This window comes from Corapipo altera, unplaced genomic scaffold (assembly GCF_003945725.1).
Source record: "Corapipo altera isolate COAL_440 unplaced genomic scaffold, ASM394572v1 44, whole genome shotgun sequence".
In the NCBI taxonomy this organism is placed as follows: domain Eukaryota; kingdom Metazoa; phylum Chordata; class Aves; order Passeriformes; family Pipridae; genus Corapipo; species Corapipo altera.
This window is the reverse complement of record NW_020884880.1, coordinates 14,203,396-14,224,644: the sequence shown is the minus strand read 5'-3', so window position 1 is coordinate 14,224,644 and position 21,249 is coordinate 14,203,396. Positions and strand designations below refer to the sequence as shown.

Here is a 21,249-nt window from a genome sequence, read left to right as displayed (position 1 = left end):
CTTTTGGCTTTAGAAGATGATCCTTGCCAAAGCCTCCCTCCTCAGAAAGGTGCCTGTGGTGCTGGATGTGGCAGCTGACTGTAGTCAGTACCCTACCTATATGCTGAAGGGGAAAAAAAGGCTTTTCAATTGAAGTGCTTTCTGTTACTCACTCTAAAAGTACCCTGCTAACTAAAGTGATGTAATGATAAGTGGATAGCCATTCTTTTTCCAGGTAATTAATGCAAATGCTATAGGAATACTTCATACTTATTGTACCAGATAAGGACAGGCAAACTAGTAAAATACATATCACAAGAAGAAGAAGATAAAGTCTAATAAGGCTGCAACACCAGGTAATTTACAAACCATCTCCCTAAGTTCAAATATAAATGTATAGAGAGGCACATTTCTCCCTTCTCATCTTTTGTTGCAAAAAAAGAGTATCAGTCTACTTTTCTTTCGGTTGCTCCTTAGCTGCTGGCACAAGAGGAATAAACATTTTCTATGATTACATGATTCTCCAATGTGATGAGACTATTTCTCCAACCCCAGCCCCAGCAGCTGAACAGGAGGGGCTGCTCTCTGTTCCTGCCAGTGCAGACCAATATCCCATTTATTTCATTATTTGTAGACCATATGTTTATATGGGTGAATGTTCCTGGGGTGTTATTTTTGTCTTCAATTAAAGCAGAGTCAGATCCAATAACAAGACATTAGGGTGAAACTGATGTTTCACTACAAGACTACAAGACTCTAGAAAGAAGAGACTTCTGAAAGATTCCTAAGTGTCAACAGGAAAAGGCCATGGAGGAAGGGGATGTCAACAACTTTCCTGACTTCTTGGCTTAGAAATGGCATTTATTACAAGGTAAGAAAGGACTTCTTGTTGACATTAACAGAAGTTGCCAGTATTTGGGGGTGGGGAGGTATGAAATTATTTTTCTCCTCTCATCTTTCGGTGCAGTGTGTGTGTTTCGTCCTGCTCTTCAAGTGGGTGAGCCCATACAATTACAGAGATATGCCCTTGCCCCACAGCGCTCAGCTTGAGTGTAACAGGGGATGACAGAAAGAGGTTAGAGGGAAAAGAAGATGATTACAGAAGCAAAGGGTTTCAAAATGCCTTTCTTAAATGGACATTTTGGGGCAAGTCTGAAGAAGGGTTTGTGAAAGACATGTCATTTGGGCTGCAGAAAGCCTATGCATTAAGCGGAAAAAAAGATATACCAGTTTATAATCCACATAATGATTTAGAAGTCATAAGAAAAACAACATGTAAAGGCTTCTCAGAATCTTTTTATCATTACACTGTCAAAACACGCAGGAGCCTAACGTGTGGTTTTTATTTTAGGGCACCAGTACTTCCCGATAGCAATGTACTGCACGTTCCTAGGAAAACCCTGCTGCTTTCAAGCATCAAGCTCTGACATGTCAACTGCAATCTTTGTGAATGCAAAGCCCCCTTGGTGTTATTTTTTGTGACAAGCATGCTGTCCTATTTACATTCTAGAGTGAACAAACAAGGAACCATTCCTTGAAATAGGGGTACTCAGAAAGAATCTTCCTCTCGTCTGAGGAGGAGGGAATTCGATGAGACATCCCCTCTGGGTCTGCAGGGACTGTGGAGGAGGCTGGCAATGGAACACAAGCACAGACCTCAGTGGATGAGGCTGCAGGCAGCAGAAGGCGTAAACTTACAGGCAAGGCCTCATCACAGTGCTGTCCCCAAAAGGCAACTCTTTAAGGTCCATCAGTCAGAGTCACGCCCTCCTGATGGAAAATACAGCCTGTCCTTCAGTTGTGCATGCTCTGAGCAGCAGCAGGTATGGCCTGTTCTCTTCGACACTCAGGAAGCGCTGGCATCATTTCAGTTGTTGAATCACCTTCTGCCACAATTACAGTAGTGGTTTTGTGCTTCCCTCAAAGCAAGGGCCTGGAGTTTCCCAGCTGGGCTGCCTTACTGGATTTTGAAGATGAGGTGCATGTGGATATGGCAGTAGGTATCCTACAAGCTGTACAACGTACCAGATTGATAAAGAGAGGGTACTACTAGAGGCTAAACTCAGCATGCTGAAGCTGAAATGACTTTTGGGAGAGAACTACAGCTGGGCTGGAGGCCTTTTTTGCCAACCACAGGGATGTTATGCTTGAAAAACAAAGTGCTTCACACCAACAGTACTGCTGCAGGCTGGAACAGGCTGATGGGATCGATATCCTTGCAACCTCTGTTTAGGGCCAAAGTAACACACTGATGGCAAGAAACTTGCTGCATTACCTAGCTGACTATTGCCTGAAACATTTAGCACAAGGTAAGGAGCCACTAACAAAGACAAGGCCTTATCTGTTTAACATTTTTACTAATTCAATATTAATTTAGTATTTTTGATACTGTTCCTTATTGAGGTCTTCATATGTACAGTGGGAATCTCCACCACTTTAAGGACCTGAACTGTCTATGCAGGTAATTGGCAAACTCACTATAGCTTTTTGTTGGTCTCAGATTCTACAATGAGTTTTTCTACAAGCTGGGCAAAGAAGCTTCATTCTGGAAGGGCTCAGGTGTCAGCCATGACACAGAGAGGTACACTCATGCCTTACAAGAGCAACCTTTCCAGAGACTCTTCTCCAAGCAGAACTGATACGTCCTGGATTCCCCTAAAGTTCTGTGCTTTATGCAGCAGGATTGTGGAGATTTCCAATCTTGGCTGTTGCTGGCCAGTGCTGCTTTTGAGGATGCAGCACACAAAAGCACAATCTTGGATGGGCAACCTCTGCACTGGCACGGGATACAGGTTCAGGTGGGAAGCTGTACCGATGCCTAACACTGCTACACTCAACACTTCTAACCCAGGGCTGAAGAGGATTACAAAAAAAAAAATGTCTTTTACTGTCAACACAGCTGAACCACATAAAAGGTTGGGTTTTGCCTTTGACAAGAAATGGCGAGAAAGAAGTCACAACACCGCAGCTGTACTTCTATAGAAATAGTACTGTGTTATGTAGAACTGGGGAGGGAAGGGTATTGACTCATTTGGAGCAGATTCAGAAGTTGTGGCCTCATTTATTTTTATAAACAGACCTGGCATTGCTGCATAACTAATTCTCTGCAATTGCTGAATCAGGCACTGAAAGTCTTTTAAAAGCTGACTAACAAAGGAAGTGTCTAAAGTGAAAATATGCTGCTACTCCTAAGAAGAAGCAAACTATCAAAAACCATAACAGTTAATGTCTTTAATACAAAATCACTTTCTTTCCCCAAAGCATCAGCACTGCATTACAGGTATATTACAGTTAAATTAAAAGGAACACTGTTACAAATTGAGGACATCTTCATCTGTGAAGTAAAATCTTCCAAATAATTCATAGTCCATTTCTGTACATTTTAGCTTATCAAAATGCACTGAAAAAAAAATATATTTTCTCTTCAGCAGGTGTCACTACCACCATTTCTCAAAGAAAACACGGTTTCCAGGAACACCAATGTTAGACAGTAGTTTGGATATGGATTCTATCATTGGAGGTGGACCACAGATGTACCATGAAGTATTGTCAGATACGTGTTTTTCTAGATCCTTTTTGGATATTCTTCCCTCTGACAAAGAAAAAAAGTAGGAAATGAGAACAGAAATATTAATCGTGAAGTCATTTCAAAAAGAATCTCTGGTTAGAGGTATTTCAAGCACTTCTTTCTTAAAAATGCCTGGCCTGTTTCAGAATAATAGGTATTGAGATTTGAGGCTTCGAAAGCCATTTGTTCTTCTGAGGATTTAGATCAGTACTTCTGCTTGGAATGCAGAGGGTATTAGTCACTGAAGAGAACACAGCTTACATACAAGCAAAACTCCCAAATTCATGAAAAAAATAGGTTAGTATCTCTTAACACAAATACAGCAGAAATGGAAACATGCTGAAATATCTCTTACAAGCAATCAGATTATCCTTCATCAATCCCACCTTAAACAAAGTAAATAGGAAAGTAAATACTTTGCTTAACAATTTCTGGAATAAAGTTTGAAGTGGGAAATACCAGTATAAAATTTTGAATTAAAAGAGGAAAACAAAAACTGGAAAGGGAAAATTTTTCTGCAAAGCATAGTATGTTCAGTGAAATTATTTAGGTTTAACTCACATCTCGATTTGAACCTTTAAATGTAAAAATACTGAGTTATGCATAATAACTTCATCCTTTAGGATGTAATCAAACTTGGACTTTGATACCATCTGTACATTTACCTGTAACATGTGGCTGAAGTTCTTTACAGATCTGTGAACGCTGTTGGGTAACGTGGAAACAACATGTGATCTTTCCAGGAAACGTGTTCATCAAACCAAGAATATTTTTCTGTAATGTTAAACACACTTGCTTACACCACAGGCCATTAAATCAAAGCAGATGTATGCACACACTCCCAGAACACCAGTGATTATTACCAAGAACCAAGACTTTGCATTTCAGCACCAAGAACCTGATGGGCTTGATTCCACAGGGCTGACCTGCACACCTACACACACAATTCCCACACCTGGAATGTAAATTCCCTGCCAGCTATGTTAGAGCTTGTCTCCTTTTCTGAGATAGGTTGAAATCTGTAAGATTTGAACCTAAGAACCAGTTATGTCATTTCCCAGTTTCTTCCCCTTTTAAATTCTCACTATTTCCTCCTTCCACTTCCATAGGGGTTTTCCATTTAAAAAAACCCCTGCAGTATGTAATTACCATTTGTTAGGAACTTTTTGAGTCTTGTCTGCTTTATGTGGTAAGATTACTAGACCTTTTACTGTCTCACATCCTCCAAGTAAAACCAAATACAGTATAATGGTAATGTTACTTTTTACCAGAGTAGAAAGTAGAAATGGTAATTTTCAGTTCCCTAAGTCACAGCTGTGATAAGTTACAGCCAAAACCCCAGCAGCTTCAATTCAAATCATAGTAAAAAAATAATGTGTCTGTCAGATGCTGTAGTTAATTCTGAAATTAAGATTTAGCTGTTGTCTAGATTCTGCACTATTTAAGATTTTCACTGCTGGAATGGACACTGGAAATTCTTAAAAATATTTTGAAATACAAATAATGCCTACTCTGCAAATAGGTAAATTAGCTCATTTAGTTGTGTTTGCTTGCTAAACTGGTTACTACACTAAAGAGTCTGCCATGGGTTGCTTAACAAAAAACCCTGGACAGATACTACTTTGTAGGCAAATCTGTTCCTGAATCCCTAAAAAGACAAGGAATGAAGAGCAGCACAGACTGACGCTGTTGGACACTAGTTCCACTAGTACCTCTACTGTTGACTTGCTATCTTTTGTAACTCTCACACTGTATTGCTTCTACCATTTGCACTAAGGGGATTTTCAGAAGCAGTGCCTCAGCCTGTGACATGAGAGCACATCCAGAACAAGCATCACACCCAAGACATCGGTGTTTCCCTTTGCCCTTGTCAGCCTATACAGAGCTGGTCCTTCAGGGAACAGGTCCTCCAAACCATCAGTGACAATCCAGCAGTTCCTCCTGGAGAGTTGTACAGATGTTTCTTGCAACAGCATAAAGGCTCCTAGTGATTCTATTTCCTCACTCCTCTGCACAGAAGTAAAGAATTTTGACAGACATGTTCTGGATTTGAGGGACACGTGAAGAATATTGTAAGCACTGTAAATATTGTGTTCTCCTCTGTCCCAGAAGCTTTAATACAAAAGCTCTGCTGTCACAGCACAGCTGAAGTGAAACTCAAGAATGTTAGCACAGGCACTGGAAACACCTGTGCATGCTCAGAACACGCTGGCACAGCAGCAGTTGGCCAAACAGAGGAGCAGATTATTCCGCTTCTAACAACAAACAAATGAGTTTTCAAAAAAAGCAAATATCTCCATATCTAGTAACATGGCAGAAGTACAGAAGAAAAACTAGTGATGGATCCTATACAGTTTATTTTCACCTTTATGTTACAATCAAAAGCCTTCAATACTTTGAAGAAACCTAAATCATTTTGGATGCTTCTTTACAGAAGCTGGGCTAATCTGACCCTAAAATGTTATCAGTGACCCTAAATGGCTGAGTGTGACAACTGATCTTTAACTGCTGAGTAAATGTTGATGAAGTGCTGCACAAGAAATTTTAAAAGCAGCTATAAATCCTTCATTCATACAACAGTACTCAATAATAACTAATGCATTATCAATAAAGCTCCCCTGTTATTTTAGAAAGTGTTTCCTTTGGATATAATTGCTCTTTTCTAGTCTTTAAATTCAATACAATCTATACCGAGACTATGTGGTTTCAGTATTATAACCTTATGCATACTACTGGTGTGTAAATATACACATAAATATATATACTCTTTATTATACTATGATGCTCTTCTGAGACTATAGTAAAATGCAGGGCTACAGTAAAATTTAGGGGTAATTGACTTATCACCAAAGTCACTGAGACCACAGGTATATTTAGTAACAGCCTTAATTTGTACACTGGCCTAAGTAGTTAACAAAACACACTTTTGGGATTTGAGGCAGGAAGTGAGTTTTGTCTCCATTTGTACAGTATCTTACACAGAAGGACTCTGGAGTTTGGCAAGCAATTCAGTAGTAGCTGAATAGCTACTAGCTATTCACTAGTAGCTGAATAACTGAGACCTATTTTTAAAAAAAAAAACTTTTTATTTACCTTAAATAAGAGTTCACTTGAATTTTTTGCACTGTAGTACAGCTTCACTGTTCCCAATTTGTGTCCATTTCCTTTACCCTCTTGGTATCCATGAAGATCTGCTATATGCAGCAGTATAGAAAACAATGGGTTAATTCCAACACCCCCTGCTATCAGCACTAGGTTTACTGGGGAGTCACCAGGCTGAGGATCAAAGAAGAAATCACCTCCCACTCGCAGAGCCACTTCTGAGTCAAGAGTACACTAGGACGGAAAAGAAGATATTTAATTTCAAAATGAAAAGCAAAATTGAAACCTTATTCTTCTCGCATTCAAGTCACAGGACTTGCTGGGCTGTCATTTTTTATTTTTATTGACTGGTGAGGGAAAACCAGAAAAAATTTAGAATATTCACAAAATTTCCAGCTACCTGAGGTAACCCAGTGTCTCTAGGGATCCAGTTCTACTTTCAAAAGCTTCAGTCTTATGGTAAGGCAGGATGGCGACTCCCCCTTTTTATCCCCATAGGACTTGAAAGAGGAACGATTCACACAAGAGTTTTCCATCGCAAGACGTGGTTGTGAAAACCTGAGGTCAATGTGAGATCACACTTCTACCCAAACCCAGCCTCACGTCAAGAAAATTCCCAAAAAATAGAAAACACCCAGAACTGAAGCAGTATCCACAAGAATATTTCTCACAGAATCACTTCTGCATTTGCAACTTCAGAGGCACAGAAGAAGAAAAATCAGGGGAAAACCTTCTCTCTTATTCTCCACTCGTACATAAGATATTATTTCTTAGAGAAATTTGTCCAAGCATGTTTTTTTGTTACGTGGAAAATGAAAGCTACAACAAAAAAATCCATTTGGGCCAATATCTTCTTGGTAAACCGGCACTGCATCCCGGTATGAAGGGTGAAACTGCAGTACAGAGAAGTCAGGTGAGTTCTCCCACATCACTGCAAGCAGATAGAACAAGTAAGAGCAGAAAACACAACTCACTTCAGGCCATATACAGGTTTTCAAAAAAAAAACCCGAAGAGGATAGGGAAACCAAGGAAAGTAGGAAAGGAAGATGGAAAACCAAGGAAAGCTACAAGAACTGCTAAAAAGTTAGCTTCGAAAATGAAAACACTTCCTCCAAAGAATCCTGGTATCAGGAAACAGTAAATTGAAACAAAAGGAATTCCATTAATGACAACTGCATAGACAGCAAAGGTCTAAACATGCAACAATTCCACCAGGACGAAGGAGGAGGCCTTTGGATTCAGGTATTTCACAGAACACACAAGTTCCTAATGTAGTTAGCATGATCATTAAAAAAAAAATAAAAAATTTCTTGCCTTTCTTAATTATTGCATGAAGTATTGTCTCTCAATTATAGTGTAAGACAGTCAGCGTTCATTATCTGAAACCAATTTCTCTCTCCCTGTTCATATACACCACCAGGCTTTCCTACCATGTTTTACTCTGGTTTAGAGACACATGAATCCACAAGTGTTCCAGATTCACAGGGCAGAAGGAGGACACAGAATATGGTACCCTTTGAGGAAATCAGCCTTTTCAGGGAGAAACAACCTCTGTCATCTAACCTGCCACCTTAACCAGATGTAGCTGCTCAAGATTGGACAAGAGGAGATCTCTCATAATCAGCAGTGTCCCACATATTTCCACGCTTTGGCCATGACAGTGATAACAATAAGTCAGCATACAAGAAAAGACAGTAAAATTCTGGAGTAATATGATGAGAAAATGTTGTCCTTTAGTCTAGTTTATAAACACAGCTCAGGTAGAGCAGTGAAGCGATCAATGCATTACATGGACATTTTTCTAAAAGGCTACATTTTCCTAAAGTTATAAAGTACACAGTGCTAAAATTTATGATTTATATACAGTAATATTAAGAAATAAATACCTCTAAAAAACCCCAAATACAGTAAGTAAATGAGTGCTAACTATTCCCATAACATATTCTACCCTGAGTTACCACTTTCCTTTAGAAGTAACTTCTAAACAATTAAGTACCAGAGCTTTTTCACCACATATACAACATTTTCAAATTGTAGGTTGCTATTTTTTTCCTGCTTGTTTCCTAAGGAAAAGCATGTGGTTTTGTTTAGCTAGAAGAGTCCATATATCCCCCTGGAGGTTTCTCTACAGCATCAGGTTTGGCGTAGCTTACCCTTTGACTAAAGATTTATCCTAAAATTCAACCAGTAAACTCAGCAACAACAAACTAATTTATGACATCAGAAGTCCTAAAAGAGTCTTCAGAGATTGTTGATAGGACAAATCACTGATGAAATATGTGACTTCTCTGACTGTAACTAAATGGGGTAAATGATGAACAAAACACTGCAAGAGGCCAAGTGTCAGGCTTTGCTTTTAATATAGCAAAAAAATCAAGCCTTGGGTAATATGTCTATATTACAAAAATAATGCATATTTAAGAGAATATTATAGAAATCCTAAAGTATTCTGTTGTTTTATCATTTGAGAAAACCTGATCTAAATATCTCCCTTGTCTCCCCCTTTAATAATCTTAATAATATTTATCTGTGATTTATCAATGATTTCCATTTTATATTTGTAGAAATGCTCAGGAATTATGGAACGTTATCAGATTAGCTTTGTGGGGTGTAACACTGTTCTCAGGGACACAACTTAGAACAGAGAGTTTTCAACATTTTTAAGTTCATTAATTCCAAAGGAGTAAGAACCCTTATATGCACTAACTACAATATCACTGTTAGTCCACTGTAAGCACAAGTGGAATCAAAAGGTTGCAATAACCATATTACCATATAAACATCCAATTTCAGTCTCTTACTGAACAACAGGTTTTAAGATTTATGTTGTATTAAAAATGGTTGAACAAGTCAACATGAGTTTTGCAGTCAATAGCACAAAGTGGTCTAAAAACACACTCACATAACCCCCTCCACATCCCCAAAATCCTACAAACAAACAAAGAGCCAAATCTCACAGTTAATGTAATTTACCTCAGTGTGAATCCAGTGAGCAGGAGGATGAACAGTGTGCTTTACTGCCAGCTCTAGTATTCCTTCTCGTTCTAAGAGGCCAGGGCTTGAACATATTGAGAATCCCCCAACTACAGATACTCCAGGAATAAAGAAATCAACCCTAAAAATAGACCAGAAACAGAATTTTAAAAAAGAAGCCAATAACCCCAAACATGGAAAACAACAGCCAAAACAACACGGCTGCTTTTGTTTCAATTATCCTTCCTTTACAACATCTTCATTTCTGTAACATAACTTTTCCAGAAAAGGAGTTAATCTTGTGTAACGCCATTTCCTTAGAATTGTTTTCATCTAGAAACAAGTCATCATGCTTTTTAAACTAGAAGGTTTTAAAACTGGACTGGTTTTAGCGTTAGATGTCACATCATACAACAGACTAGAATTCTACTTGTTTTAAACAAATTATTTGCGTATTACAACAAAAACACAATATGGTCTGATAGAGTGGCTTAAATCCCTCTCCTTTTGGTCCCTTTGATGGGCTCTTCAATTTTAAAACATAAGAAGATTGGGATTCTAATTTTAGGAAAATTACTTTAGATTAAACACTTTCTTTTCCTGTGAAGATGAAACAGTAGAACCAACAGTGTGTAAAAAATTTCTCATGGGAAAAGTCGGTTACTGGCAGCAGAACTGCAGCTCCCTCTGGTGGCAGATATCACTTCCTAGGTTAGGAAATTGAACTGGAATAAATTCCTGCTTTTTCAGGTTTTGTGTTTGTTTGTTTTTTTTAAGTTAAAAGTGAACCACGCCTGGGTTTCTACACATTAGAAGGTAACATATGACTAAGTTTCTGTAACACTAGACACTAGACAATATGGAAAGTAAGCCATTACTACATATGAACTATAATTCATTCTCATAAAAGTAAGGCCTTGGTATTCCACATAGTTAGTTATCAGAAAAAAAATTAGAAGTTGTTTTATGATCCATCATTTGAACTCCTCTGTGTTCCATAAATCTTAAATACTTCTGTTTTCTACAGCACGTAACAAAATCCCTGTATTTCAAAATAAACGTAATGTTTATAACTAATTCTTCTGCTCCCCTTAACAAACAACCACACTGCAATGCCAAGTACTATAGAATCGTTATTCAAGTCAAGCCTGGGTTAGGCTGGCTCAGTATTTGTTAAATGAGGATGCAACAAGAAATACAGACTGGCTTCCACAGCACAGATATCTTCTTTAAACAGCAAAGCTGTATCCTTTAGGGAAGAGAGAAGCACTTTGAATAGTTCACAACTTTAAACAAAAAATATCTCCCCACACAGCTTCACTCTTTGAAGAACAACATCCTCTCTCGAAGAAAAATGCACAAAGTGTGAAATATACAACAGTGATATAATTTTTAACTTTATGCTAATAAACTTGATGGTGTATAAAGGTATCAGACTGCAAAAGAAAGGTTAACAACCAAAAATGCTGAGAAGGCTCAATGCACCGTCCTCAGCTTCTGCAGCCCCACTGCCCCATGGGGCCCAGCTTTCCTGGCAGTCAGGCTCCAAGAAATTAGGAAGGACAGCTGCTATAATGCAGCATTTATCAGAGCAAAGAACATCTAACGATGATACTGAAGCTCTTTACCTCCCTCTGGTGGAAAACTATCTTACTACTTACATTAACGAAGAAATAAGAATTTGTGCTGTAAAGTAACAATTTACATTCAAGTCAATCTGTGCCCAGTGGGGAAACACAAACAAAACCAAACATTGCTGCAAAACCTCAATCAAACATAGTTTTTACCTTTCTAAAATACTACTGCAGATGTACATTTCTTTCCATATTAGTAGTTCTTTCCCAGTTATACAATTGTGAGATTGTAGGGACAGTATACTGTATTATAAAGGACAAGTTTGTATTTCTGAAGGATAAGAGGGCTCCTTAAGAAATGCTACCTGTGACAGCTTAAGGGAAAAGAGTAGCTGAAGGGGAAAAAAGAAGGAAAACCCTTACATATAAACCCAAAACAAGGAGAGGCAAAAAAGATGTAAACCAGAGATCTGAGAGTGGTTTTGCATTTCCCTCCTTTTAAAGGCTAACTAAGCCAAACCCTTAAGAAATGAACAATAATTACTGATTGCTAGAGGAGGAGATTAGAAACATTAAAACCACAAACACTTTGAAGAAGCAGCTTTGTAACATGCATATACCTCAATGCATGTTTTAGTAAATCAAAATGGGTAACAGCAACAAGTCTCTTCATCATTATTTGTAGTCAGATAAAGACCAGTATCTGCCAGCGTGCTTGCAAAACAAATTCACTTTTGCTTCTAAAAATCTCAGTAATTAGAACACTTTCAGAAAATTTAAACATTTTAGTGACAATCTTTGGCTGTGACATCTTACTATAGCAAATCCTAACAAGTTAGCCTTTTTTGTTCAGGAAATTGTGGTCTGGTACTTTGTACTGCTCATCAAAAAATGCAACCATAGTTTATAGCTACAAGTACAGAAAAGTTGTTGTATACCTTACAATAGCATTAGAATACTTTCAAGAAAGAAGAAAATGAAGAAGAGTAATTATAATTAAAGCTTTCAGTTTACAGCATGATAATTTCAAAAACATTTTTGAAGGGTAAATGCTCTTTCCAAGTACTGGCAAGCAAGAATTTAATATGAGTCACTGCACATGTGCAAAAACTGCAGCAAATTACTTCACAAACAAATTACTGCAATCAACATCTTGTGTTCTGGTTCTAAATTTAAAAGCTAGCATATTAGCACTCCATGAGTAACATATGCTGTTAATACCCTAGCAGCTATACTTTGATTCCAGCAAAACCACTTTCAGATGGCCTAAGCCAATAAAAAGTTTAAAAACATTTAAATGTCCATTGCCAAAAGCAACTACTCATAGTTTTAAATTAATTTCTAAGAGAAAAAAAAAGAGTGAGAGTAATTTTAACAAGGATGACAAACGTGAATATTCACTACTTCCTTGGAAAAAAAAGAACACCTGTAAAATTGTTTAAACAAACAGCTAATTGTTTCAAAGGCTTAATAATTCAAGTTTTTTATTTTCAAATTTGCCTTTCTATATTATTAATCTGACCTAACTGGCTTAATTTTCAGAATTAAAGAAACTTCAAGGGGAAAAAAATAAAACTTAGCAAGGAACTCTGATTTAATTATAAACCAAAACTAAGTAGCTTGCAAAGCAGCAGTCTCAGTTCCACTGTAAAGGTAACTAGTAAATAAAGACAGGAAAGGCAGTTTGCAGAATAAAGTGCATGGAACTTCAAAGTACTCTTGAAGAAACAATGTAATATACATAAACCAGAGGAAAACATCAAAACAATCAAATTGAATATTTAAAGAACATCCATTTCTGCCCTTTTATTAGTAATATTACATATTTTATAATGACTATTTAAAAATTATGGCAAATATCAGCTATTTGACAGGGCAACCAATAAGAAAACACGCTATTATATAAACTAACAATTTTTTTCCAAGGTTCAAGGATCAGAGAGGCCTTTTAACACTTTGCTGTAGTAGACTTCTCCTAGTAATTTCTCCCACAAATACTGAAAGATCTTACCATTGTCCTGCTTTGAACGTAAAATCCTTATTTGCAATAGCCAAACGAAGTCTTTTGACTGTCTCCGATTCATTGGTGATTCCACACACTTTTGCTTGTGTAATTACCTGACAAAAGGAAAATAAGCCATTGTGATACGTAGATATCATTTGCAGCAAAAGTACTCAAGAAGTTGTGCACGAAATACCTATCCCTTCCATGTTCTCTGCAGCATTTCATTACCTACAGCACTAATATTTTTTCACTGGCGTAGAAAAACAGAAGTGGATTCCATCCCTGGAAGTGTTCAAGGCCAGGTTGGGTGGGGCCCTGAACAACCTCATCTAGTGAGTGGCATCCCTGCCTATGGCAGGAGGATTGGAATTTGCTGGTCTTTAAGGTTCCTTCAAATCCAAATAATTTTTTGATTCTATGATTCACTCACATAGTCACTGAATGGAGAAATATTTTTGTACTTACAGTCCATCATGTCTGTCACTTTTGTCAGATTTATTCTAAGATTATATACAAACTTACTTTCAGTTGAAAGCTTAACTATAAAGAGAAGTGATTGCTACTTATCCCTTTTCAGGTTCTTTACACATCTATACAAGACACACACTCCTGCATCTTCCAGCAGCAAAGTAAAAAGATTTCTGATATAAAGACTGACAAAGGACATTTGTTAAAGATCAGCTGCAACTGAAGTAAAAGGGAGAATTCTGGAGTTGTATCTAGTTTTATTTAAGTAATTAAATGCATTACTGAAACATATGTATTAGTGCATCAATGCAAGAAAACCAGTAAGCCTTGTGTTCCTGCATTTATACCTCCCCATTTGACCACATATTTTATTTATGAACATGGGGTAACTACGACCCAAGGTTTTTACTGCTGGTTAACAGAGGAGTTTTTGCTTGGCAATCATGCGGGAGGGGATGTCAGAGCCATGGTTGATACCACTTTTAAATAGTTATTAAAAAAAAAAAAAAGATGAAAAATGAAAAGCAGATTTTGCCACAGGGCCATTGAGGACGAGCACCCCACTTAAACTCTTTGATGACCACCAGTACAACACGGATTTTCATCCCCTCCCTGCCCTTCCTTTTTGGGTATTTTTGAGTTATAATTATTAAACTTTTCCTCCACAAAGAAAGCAATGCCCTAAATATTTTCTACACAGGGTGATACACAGATTTCACTCTGTTAAAAGACGCTGATGTCACTTACCACAGTAGGAAATACTCACAATACCATCACAACTTTATCATTTCTCATTTGTGTAAGATCAAACAGATTAAAAAAAAAAAATTAAATTTTAAGCAACTATGCTGTAATTTAAAACACATGGCAGGAAATTAATTTATTCATAAAGTAACATCTGAACACGTTCCCCTGTCCCATTAAACAGCAGGACATTTGCTAATTTAAAATGAAGTAGCATAGATTTCTGTTCCACTTTGGCAGATAGTATTAAATGGGGAAGACAGTCAGTTTAAGCTAATGAGAGAAATGTCAGATACATGACTTAAATGGTTGTTCTGACTGAGAAACTTTAAATGCAGGAAATGGACATTAAGTTTAGATCTTCTTCATTCCCTTCTTTACTCTTCAGTACACTCCCTAATTTGTTATTTGGCTGAGAGAGCAGACAGAGCACTGGAAATTTAATTCTTAATCAGTATAAAGTTATTTCAAAAATAAAATTTGCATCAGAGTTACTAGTATTTTGGACTGTCACAAGAGTACCCAACTGGCCCAGAGCAGGCTGCAGGGAGAGGGAGAGGACACAGGACTCCAGATTTTGCAGCTGTATTTCAAGAAAGCATTAGGCACATTTTCTTATCCTGGTCCTTCACGTTATCACTCTTCAACAGGCCATGTTCTGTAGCATTCACACTAATGCAACGCAGATTTATGATTCTTTCATCTTTTACAGGACTGAAATAGCCAAATAAGGCAATATTGACTGCGGGAAGCCAACTGCTGATTACATGGAATTTGAAACCAAGCCGAGGATTTAAAATAAACTGATTTTAAAGTGGTCAGAAATAAAGTAACAAAGAATAAATTAAGCATTAAAAAAAGAAACAGTATAATCCTCTGATATGCAGAGAATGTGCAGTAGCAAGAATTGAGCCTTGCTCTTTCAGCTATCCCACATAGCTTCCTTCTCTTCCTCAGGCCTTACAGTTCCCTGCACCACCCCAGAGCTTCCAATACCTCATAAGGATCCATTTTCCACATATTATCTAGCTACCCACATTAAGCAGAAAAAGTAAGCAAGCCAAGCAATCAGAAATATCCAAGATTACTAAATCATGGTTGCAAAACTCAAAAATGCCATAATTTTTTTCATGTCAGAAGCAAACGAGAACGTGCATCTCTCTGTGCCTGTCTCTACGCTCATTTTCTTGGATAAACTGGATCCACCTGAGCAGCTGTACATCCACAAGGAATGCTACCCTGTACTCAAGTAAGAGATGGCATTAGGTGTGAGTAGCTGAGGCACAGTTCTGAGACACATGGTTCCCAAAGCTGGCTCACTCCCTGACAGCTCTGGCAACAGGCAGAGCAAGGCTGCATTTGTCTCATCCATCTACAGCCCATGTCACAAGTGCTGAATCTTCTGGTTTGGGGGTGACCTATATATCCCCTCCACCTGGCTTCCTTTTGGGAAGAATTCACTTGGCCTGTGACTTATTCTCAACTAAAGTTAGGGAAAAACCTAGCAGAGAAGCATGTAATTATGTACACATACACACGCTGACATCTGTGTGGTGTGTTTGTCCTGCTGGGTGGCTCATGCAAGGCTGGCTCATCACAAATAGCTACTCAAGACTGAGAGGAGCTAATTAAACAATGGAGAAAAACTGGACACCCTTTCCCAACTCCTGAGCACTCCCATAAAGATGGGATTTTTCAGTCAAAAAAGTGCCTTAACTCCTGAAAGGGCTAAGAAAAATGCGGATTTTTTTCACTAGTCAAATATTTTTGAGAACTTAAGTAATATTTATTCTCCCAGTATTAAAAACTTCAAAACATCTACTTCAGCCTAATACAGAAAGAAAATATCTATATGAAGTACAAGAGTATGTTCACCTCTGAACATTACGAGAAAGAATGCTTACTGCTCAAAACTGAGATCCAGAATAAGCATTTCTGTATTTTGATGGAGAAAATGCTTTATTGCCCTTGTATTTTTGAATTAAAATAGATACAAATGAAGATCCTTTTTACAACTGTCTATCAGCTCTCCTTTCAAAATGTCTATATTTTTTCTTACCTCCCATGCTATAAAAGGACATTTTCCACATTTTTTAATCTCAAATCTGGATGAGAATTATAGAAATCCATAAAAATCTGAGAATTCTGTGTAGAGGTGATAGGTATCCATGTGCTTTCGTTACTTGACCAGAATTCTATTAAATTTCTTGTCCAACATAAAAAAATAGCATCACATCATCGACAATTTTCATAACTCATTACATTTCACCCATTGAGTACAAAATACGCCAATTTTATAACAACATCAAATATGAAAAATTACGAGAAGAAGAAGTAAAACAGACTCCAGCAGTATGGAAAACGGAGCCTAAGAATCAAACGTGATTATCCAATACAATTACCTTCACAGCAAAAAAAAATAAATTACTTGCATCCTAAAGAACACAACACTAACCTCCTGGCGAAAATTATTTGCCGTCCTCTCTAGATGATCCATTTTCCTTTCTGATTTTATTGTGCTGCAACAAAAAGCAAACAAAGATAATTGTCATTTTGACAGCTGTGCTACTGTCCCTTACTGATACGAATTTCTATTAACATAACAATTTACCAGTGTAATCCAGACTACAGATGACATAAATCTAAATAAGAATTAAATATAAATATATAATTGGGAGTTAAATTAAGTATTTATAGGTCTGTAGTACTTTGTCAGCTTGATTTTGGCAGTGTTACCATGGCACTGTCTCAAAAGAAAAAAGGAAGTGGATAACATACCCGTTCACTGTGCAGTAATAAAAAGCAGAGTGCCTCAACACTCCCAATGCAGAATGAGAAGGAAAAATTCTGCTAGCACCTTTCAGTAACTGAGGAACAGTGCACCCCACATAAATAGTAGTATGAGCCATGACGACTGGGCACTCTTCAGAATCACAGGCTCCTGAAAAAAATCATAAATATTTGTTAAATGAAACACTCAGTGCTTGACATGGCTTGTTTTCACCTTTTATTTTCCTTCAAAACAAAAAGGCCAAAGGTCAACTGGAGCTAAAACTAGCAACAGACATATAGGATAATGAGAGGGAATTTTAGAAGTATGGAAGTATCGTAAAGAAGTGAAAATGTGCATCAATCCATTGAAGGGGTGCTATGACCTGCCCCTGAAGCCAGATAACTGACGCTCTTGTTAATAGATCCCTTGGGGTGGATTAGAGTGAAATGACACTGAATGACCAGGGTTTATACACATATATAGGGCAGGTTTATTGTACAATAACTTGGTTGCAATGGAAAGTAGGTATGTAGCTGTTCTGGTTATTATCTATAGAAATACATCAGCACAAAAGTATCACTTAAGAAAGTATATAGGTGACACTTATATAAAGAATGACACCTTCTAAGAGAGAAGACTTGACAGCTGCCTCTCAAATCAGTGTAGTTGAGCCAGTTATGCCCCATCAGAAGTGATGAATATCTTTAGGCTTACATGTGAATGTTATGATATCTTCCCCGGCGGGGGGAGGGGGGGGGGGGGGGGGGAAGGATTTTTACACCTGAGCCAGTTTTGTAAGGGAGGAAATTAGCATGATAAAAAGCATTATCCTGCCTCCACAGGACCTGCTTCTTATCAGCCTTTCCCCTTACCTGGCTCAAAACTCAGCTTGTTGTTAAACAAAAGTTGGTTTGTCATGGTCCTCCTCCAGGGTGGATACTAATCCCTTCTCTGCACTGGCCTGTTCTTATGCAGATCAGAGGTTTCACCACCCCTAAACCTCTCCTCCTCCCCTTCGGCTGAGGGGTGCAAACTTTGGCCTAAGCAAAGCACTCGCTGTTTTTGAAAATGGCCAATTGTTTGAGTCATTAACATTTCAGTCTCTCACAAGGGGAAGATGAGCTTGTCATAGATGATATAGAAAAGGCTGAAGTGCACAACACTTCTTTTGCCCCAGTCTTCACAGGCAGAGCTTGCTTGCACACCGACCTCTGCTTGTACCAGTGGTGTTTGGGAAGGATAGGGATAAGCAGGAGTAGGGCCAGCAACTGCTGAAAGCTGGATGTATTCAGATGCAGAGCCAGATGGGTTACACTCAAGGTTGCTAAGAGACACAGCTGACATGCTTGTCAGGCAATTGTGTATTATCTATGAAAAACATTTACCACACAAAATCTACAAACAGACTAGAAACGGACTAACACATGGTCATTTTTAAGAGAGGCAAGAAGGAGTGCTTATGTCCAGTCGGCACCATCTCAGTCTCTGGAAAAATGCTTAGAGCTTGTCCTGTTAGCTCTGTGCAAGCTAAGAAAGCATCAGGAATATTGGACACAGATTTACCAATGGTAAATTATGTGTGATAAATCTGAACAGCTACCATGATGAAATAAATGTCTGGTCATACAACCATGGGGACAGGACACAACACATCTTGATTGACCTGTGGCCCCTGACACCACCTCCCATGGCATGTTAGTAAGCCGAGGCCAGATGGACTGTTGGAGTGTTTGAAAACTGTCTGGGCAGACAGAATTGATGGCTTCAAGCTGCTTCAGTTGTTGGCTAACAACAGTAACAAGAGTACCCTGGGGTTGTTACTGGGGCTGACACAGGCCAATAAATCTATCAATAACTTGGATGATGACACAGCAGGTGTCTCTGTCCATGGCAGAGGGGTTGGTCTTTGAGGTCCCTTCCAGGCCATTGTATGATCAGCAAACTTGTGGATGATGCTGTGTTAGAGGGATGTTTGACATCCTGAATAGTAGAGCTTCACTTCAAAGTGGCACTGAGAAACTGAAGGACTGGAAAGCAGAAACCTTTTTAACTTAAAGACTTACAAAGGTCTTACAAAAGACTTACCTGGGACTGGCTTAATCCAGTGTGAACAACTGTCCTGCTCCAAGCAGATCTGACTGGATGACCCTCAAAACTGCCTTCCAGCCAACATATCTTTGATTTTAAATGTTCAAACAATATTTGAAAGAACATCAAACACTGACTGTGCATTCCCTTCCTATTGGTATAGAAAGGGTTTTGGTTGGACAATTTCATAAACTTTAATTAAGCCTGTTTGTTCACAGGTTTATTTAAAAGCACATTAATCCCTCACACTTCCATGTACCCTATACAACACATCTCTACACAGTGGAGGACACTTACATGCACTACAGTGGAAACATGGTGTGAAGATTCAAAACTGGGCACTCAAACGGAGCTGTGACACAGAAAGATAAACCAACATGGTCAACACTCAAAGTAAGGCAGAACTACATTTCACTTACAACATGCAAATCAGAGAGCCAAGAGATATTTCTCATACCTTGTAGGCCTTTGTTTTTCCTAAAATGGTTTAGCATAATTCTCTATCGTATCATCATCACCCATCAAACTGTATTATTTCCGCGATGCAGTCCATTGCCTCTTTAAAGCATTAATATTTTATTTCCATTAAAATCTCTTCTTCTGCATTCTTTTAAGGTATGTAATTTATTTTCAAAATGTTTTTCATTTTGAATCCTTTGAAATGGCAACAATCCAGCTTGTTCAGTTAATCAGGCCTATACTCTCTAGGCTTTCACTAACAATTGTATTGGCTGGTCACTTAGTAATTTGTCCTGTTTGTAATTTTGTACAAATGGAGGCAGAGCTTCCTTTAATTAGGTCGCTCAGAAATGGAATGCATTTCTCAAAAATCACTACTCAAAATGCCCACTTTCAAGCATAAGAAATACTTCCTGCGGTTTTTAACTGTCCATAATTTTTAAAAGCTTTTCATCATTTAATTCCACAGCAGCTTGCAACTTTTAAAAATGGAATTATTTAAAAGTCATCTACCACCAGTAAACAAAATTACTTAAAAATTTTTTTCACCCCATTACAGAGGACTTAAGGTGTACTTAAGTGTTTAAACAAAACACTTTAGCACTTTCTACATGCAAAAGTGTAGAAGCTATTGATAACAAAAGTATTAACAATCTTAAAATATTTTAGCACAACAAAGTACACATCTAATGAAGAGTCCTGTTTCTGTACCTTGGCATGCTGTATGTAAAGCCAGAGTGCTGAAAAATCATTATGTTTCTCAAATTCATGAGGTCAGTTTAGGATTTGGAGTCTTTCAGATAGCATATCCAAATACAACTCTGCTTTTTTTTAGGCTTCTTGGTTTTTGATTCATGTTTTCATGCTTTTCACTCTATCACACTAACTAATTCAATGTAAACATGAAGGATGTTCAAAAGTGGACACTCTTATGTAAGCTGTTCATGCCAACAGCTGTGACTTTAATTAAATCATCACAACATCCAAATGAACCACATAAAGTCTGACACTTCACTTCAGAGGCCTAGGACTCTGAATAAGAATAAAGACTTTTTCTTTTTTTAATCAACTCACAACTTTCAAAACCCTTTCTGCAACTAATTGCCAATAAATGCAGCAACATCTGCTGGTCAAAGAAGTGGTACAACTTTTAATTCCAATCAGAGATTCTTGACTGTTTATTTTACGTACTTGGTTTAATTCTGCTGCTGAGGTGGACAGTCATTTAAATGAGCCATCCTCATTCTCCTCCTTTTCACTGTTACCACTTTAGGAAGCAAATATGCTCAGTTCTACAAATAAAAATGTAAAAAACCAACCAACCCAAAGTTCAGTATCAATACATAATACTGAAAACAAAATAAATGGCAGCCTAATTTTATAGTCACAGCTGAAAGATCCTATTCATACAGACTACTTTAAGACTGAGACTCTATCATAAATAAGAAATGACTCTTGAACAGTAGTTCAAGATCCTTGTTCCATTTACATTGTCATCAATCACTCTCCAATCAC

The 21,249-nt window shown here is 37.8% G+C and overlaps 1 protein-coding gene across 4 annotated transcripts; it reads right to left on the bottom strand.

Moving 5' to 3' along the window:
* Positions 1-3,195: 3,195 nt before the first annotated feature.
* OXNAD1 (oxidoreductase NAD binding domain containing 1) lies at positions 3,196-21,117 on the bottom strand. Of its 4 annotated transcripts, none has more exons than XM_027639144.1 (9): positions 20,926-21,117; positions 19,573-19,627; positions 17,193-17,355; positions 16,870-16,933; positions 13,209-13,315; positions 9,624-9,765; positions 6,641-6,883; positions 4,213-4,321; positions 3,196-3,571 (listed from the first exon to the last, which is right to left on the bottom strand). In XM_027639144.1, the coding sequence occupies exons 3-9, from the start codon at positions 17,321-17,323 to the stop codon at positions 3,417-3,419; spliced, it is 951 nt and encodes a 316-aa protein (XP_027494945.1). In that variant the 5' UTR covers positions 17,324-17,355; positions 19,573-19,627; positions 20,926-21,117; the 3' UTR covers positions 3,196-3,416. The 4 variants fall into 4 exon arrangements, with proteins under 4 accessions (XP_027494945.1, XP_027494946.1, XP_027494947.1 ...); XM_027639145.1 differs by lacking the exon at positions 20,926-21,117 and having other exon boundaries at positions 6,641-6,741; positions 6,847-6,883; positions 19,573-19,735; XM_027639146.1 differs by lacking the exon at positions 20,926-21,117 and having other exon boundaries at positions 6,641-6,738; positions 6,847-6,883; positions 19,573-19,734.
* Between the last annotated feature and the right edge of the window lie 132 nt (positions 21,118-21,249).

Bases quoted from the DNA above. Each gene is read 5' to 3' on its own strand.
- OXNAD1 (XM_027639144.1), bottom strand. From the start codon at position 17,323: ATGGCTCATACTACTATTTATGTGGGGTGCACTGTTCCTCAGTTACTG. The intron at 16,934-17,192 runs GTATGTTATCCA...TTTTTGTTGCAG, and splicing joins TATTACTGCACAGTGAACGG to CACAATAAAATCAGAAAGGA. The intron at 6,884-9,623 runs GTAAATTACATT...TTTCCGTCCTAG, and splicing joins CTCACTGGATTCACACTGAG to TGTACTCTTGACTCAGAAGT.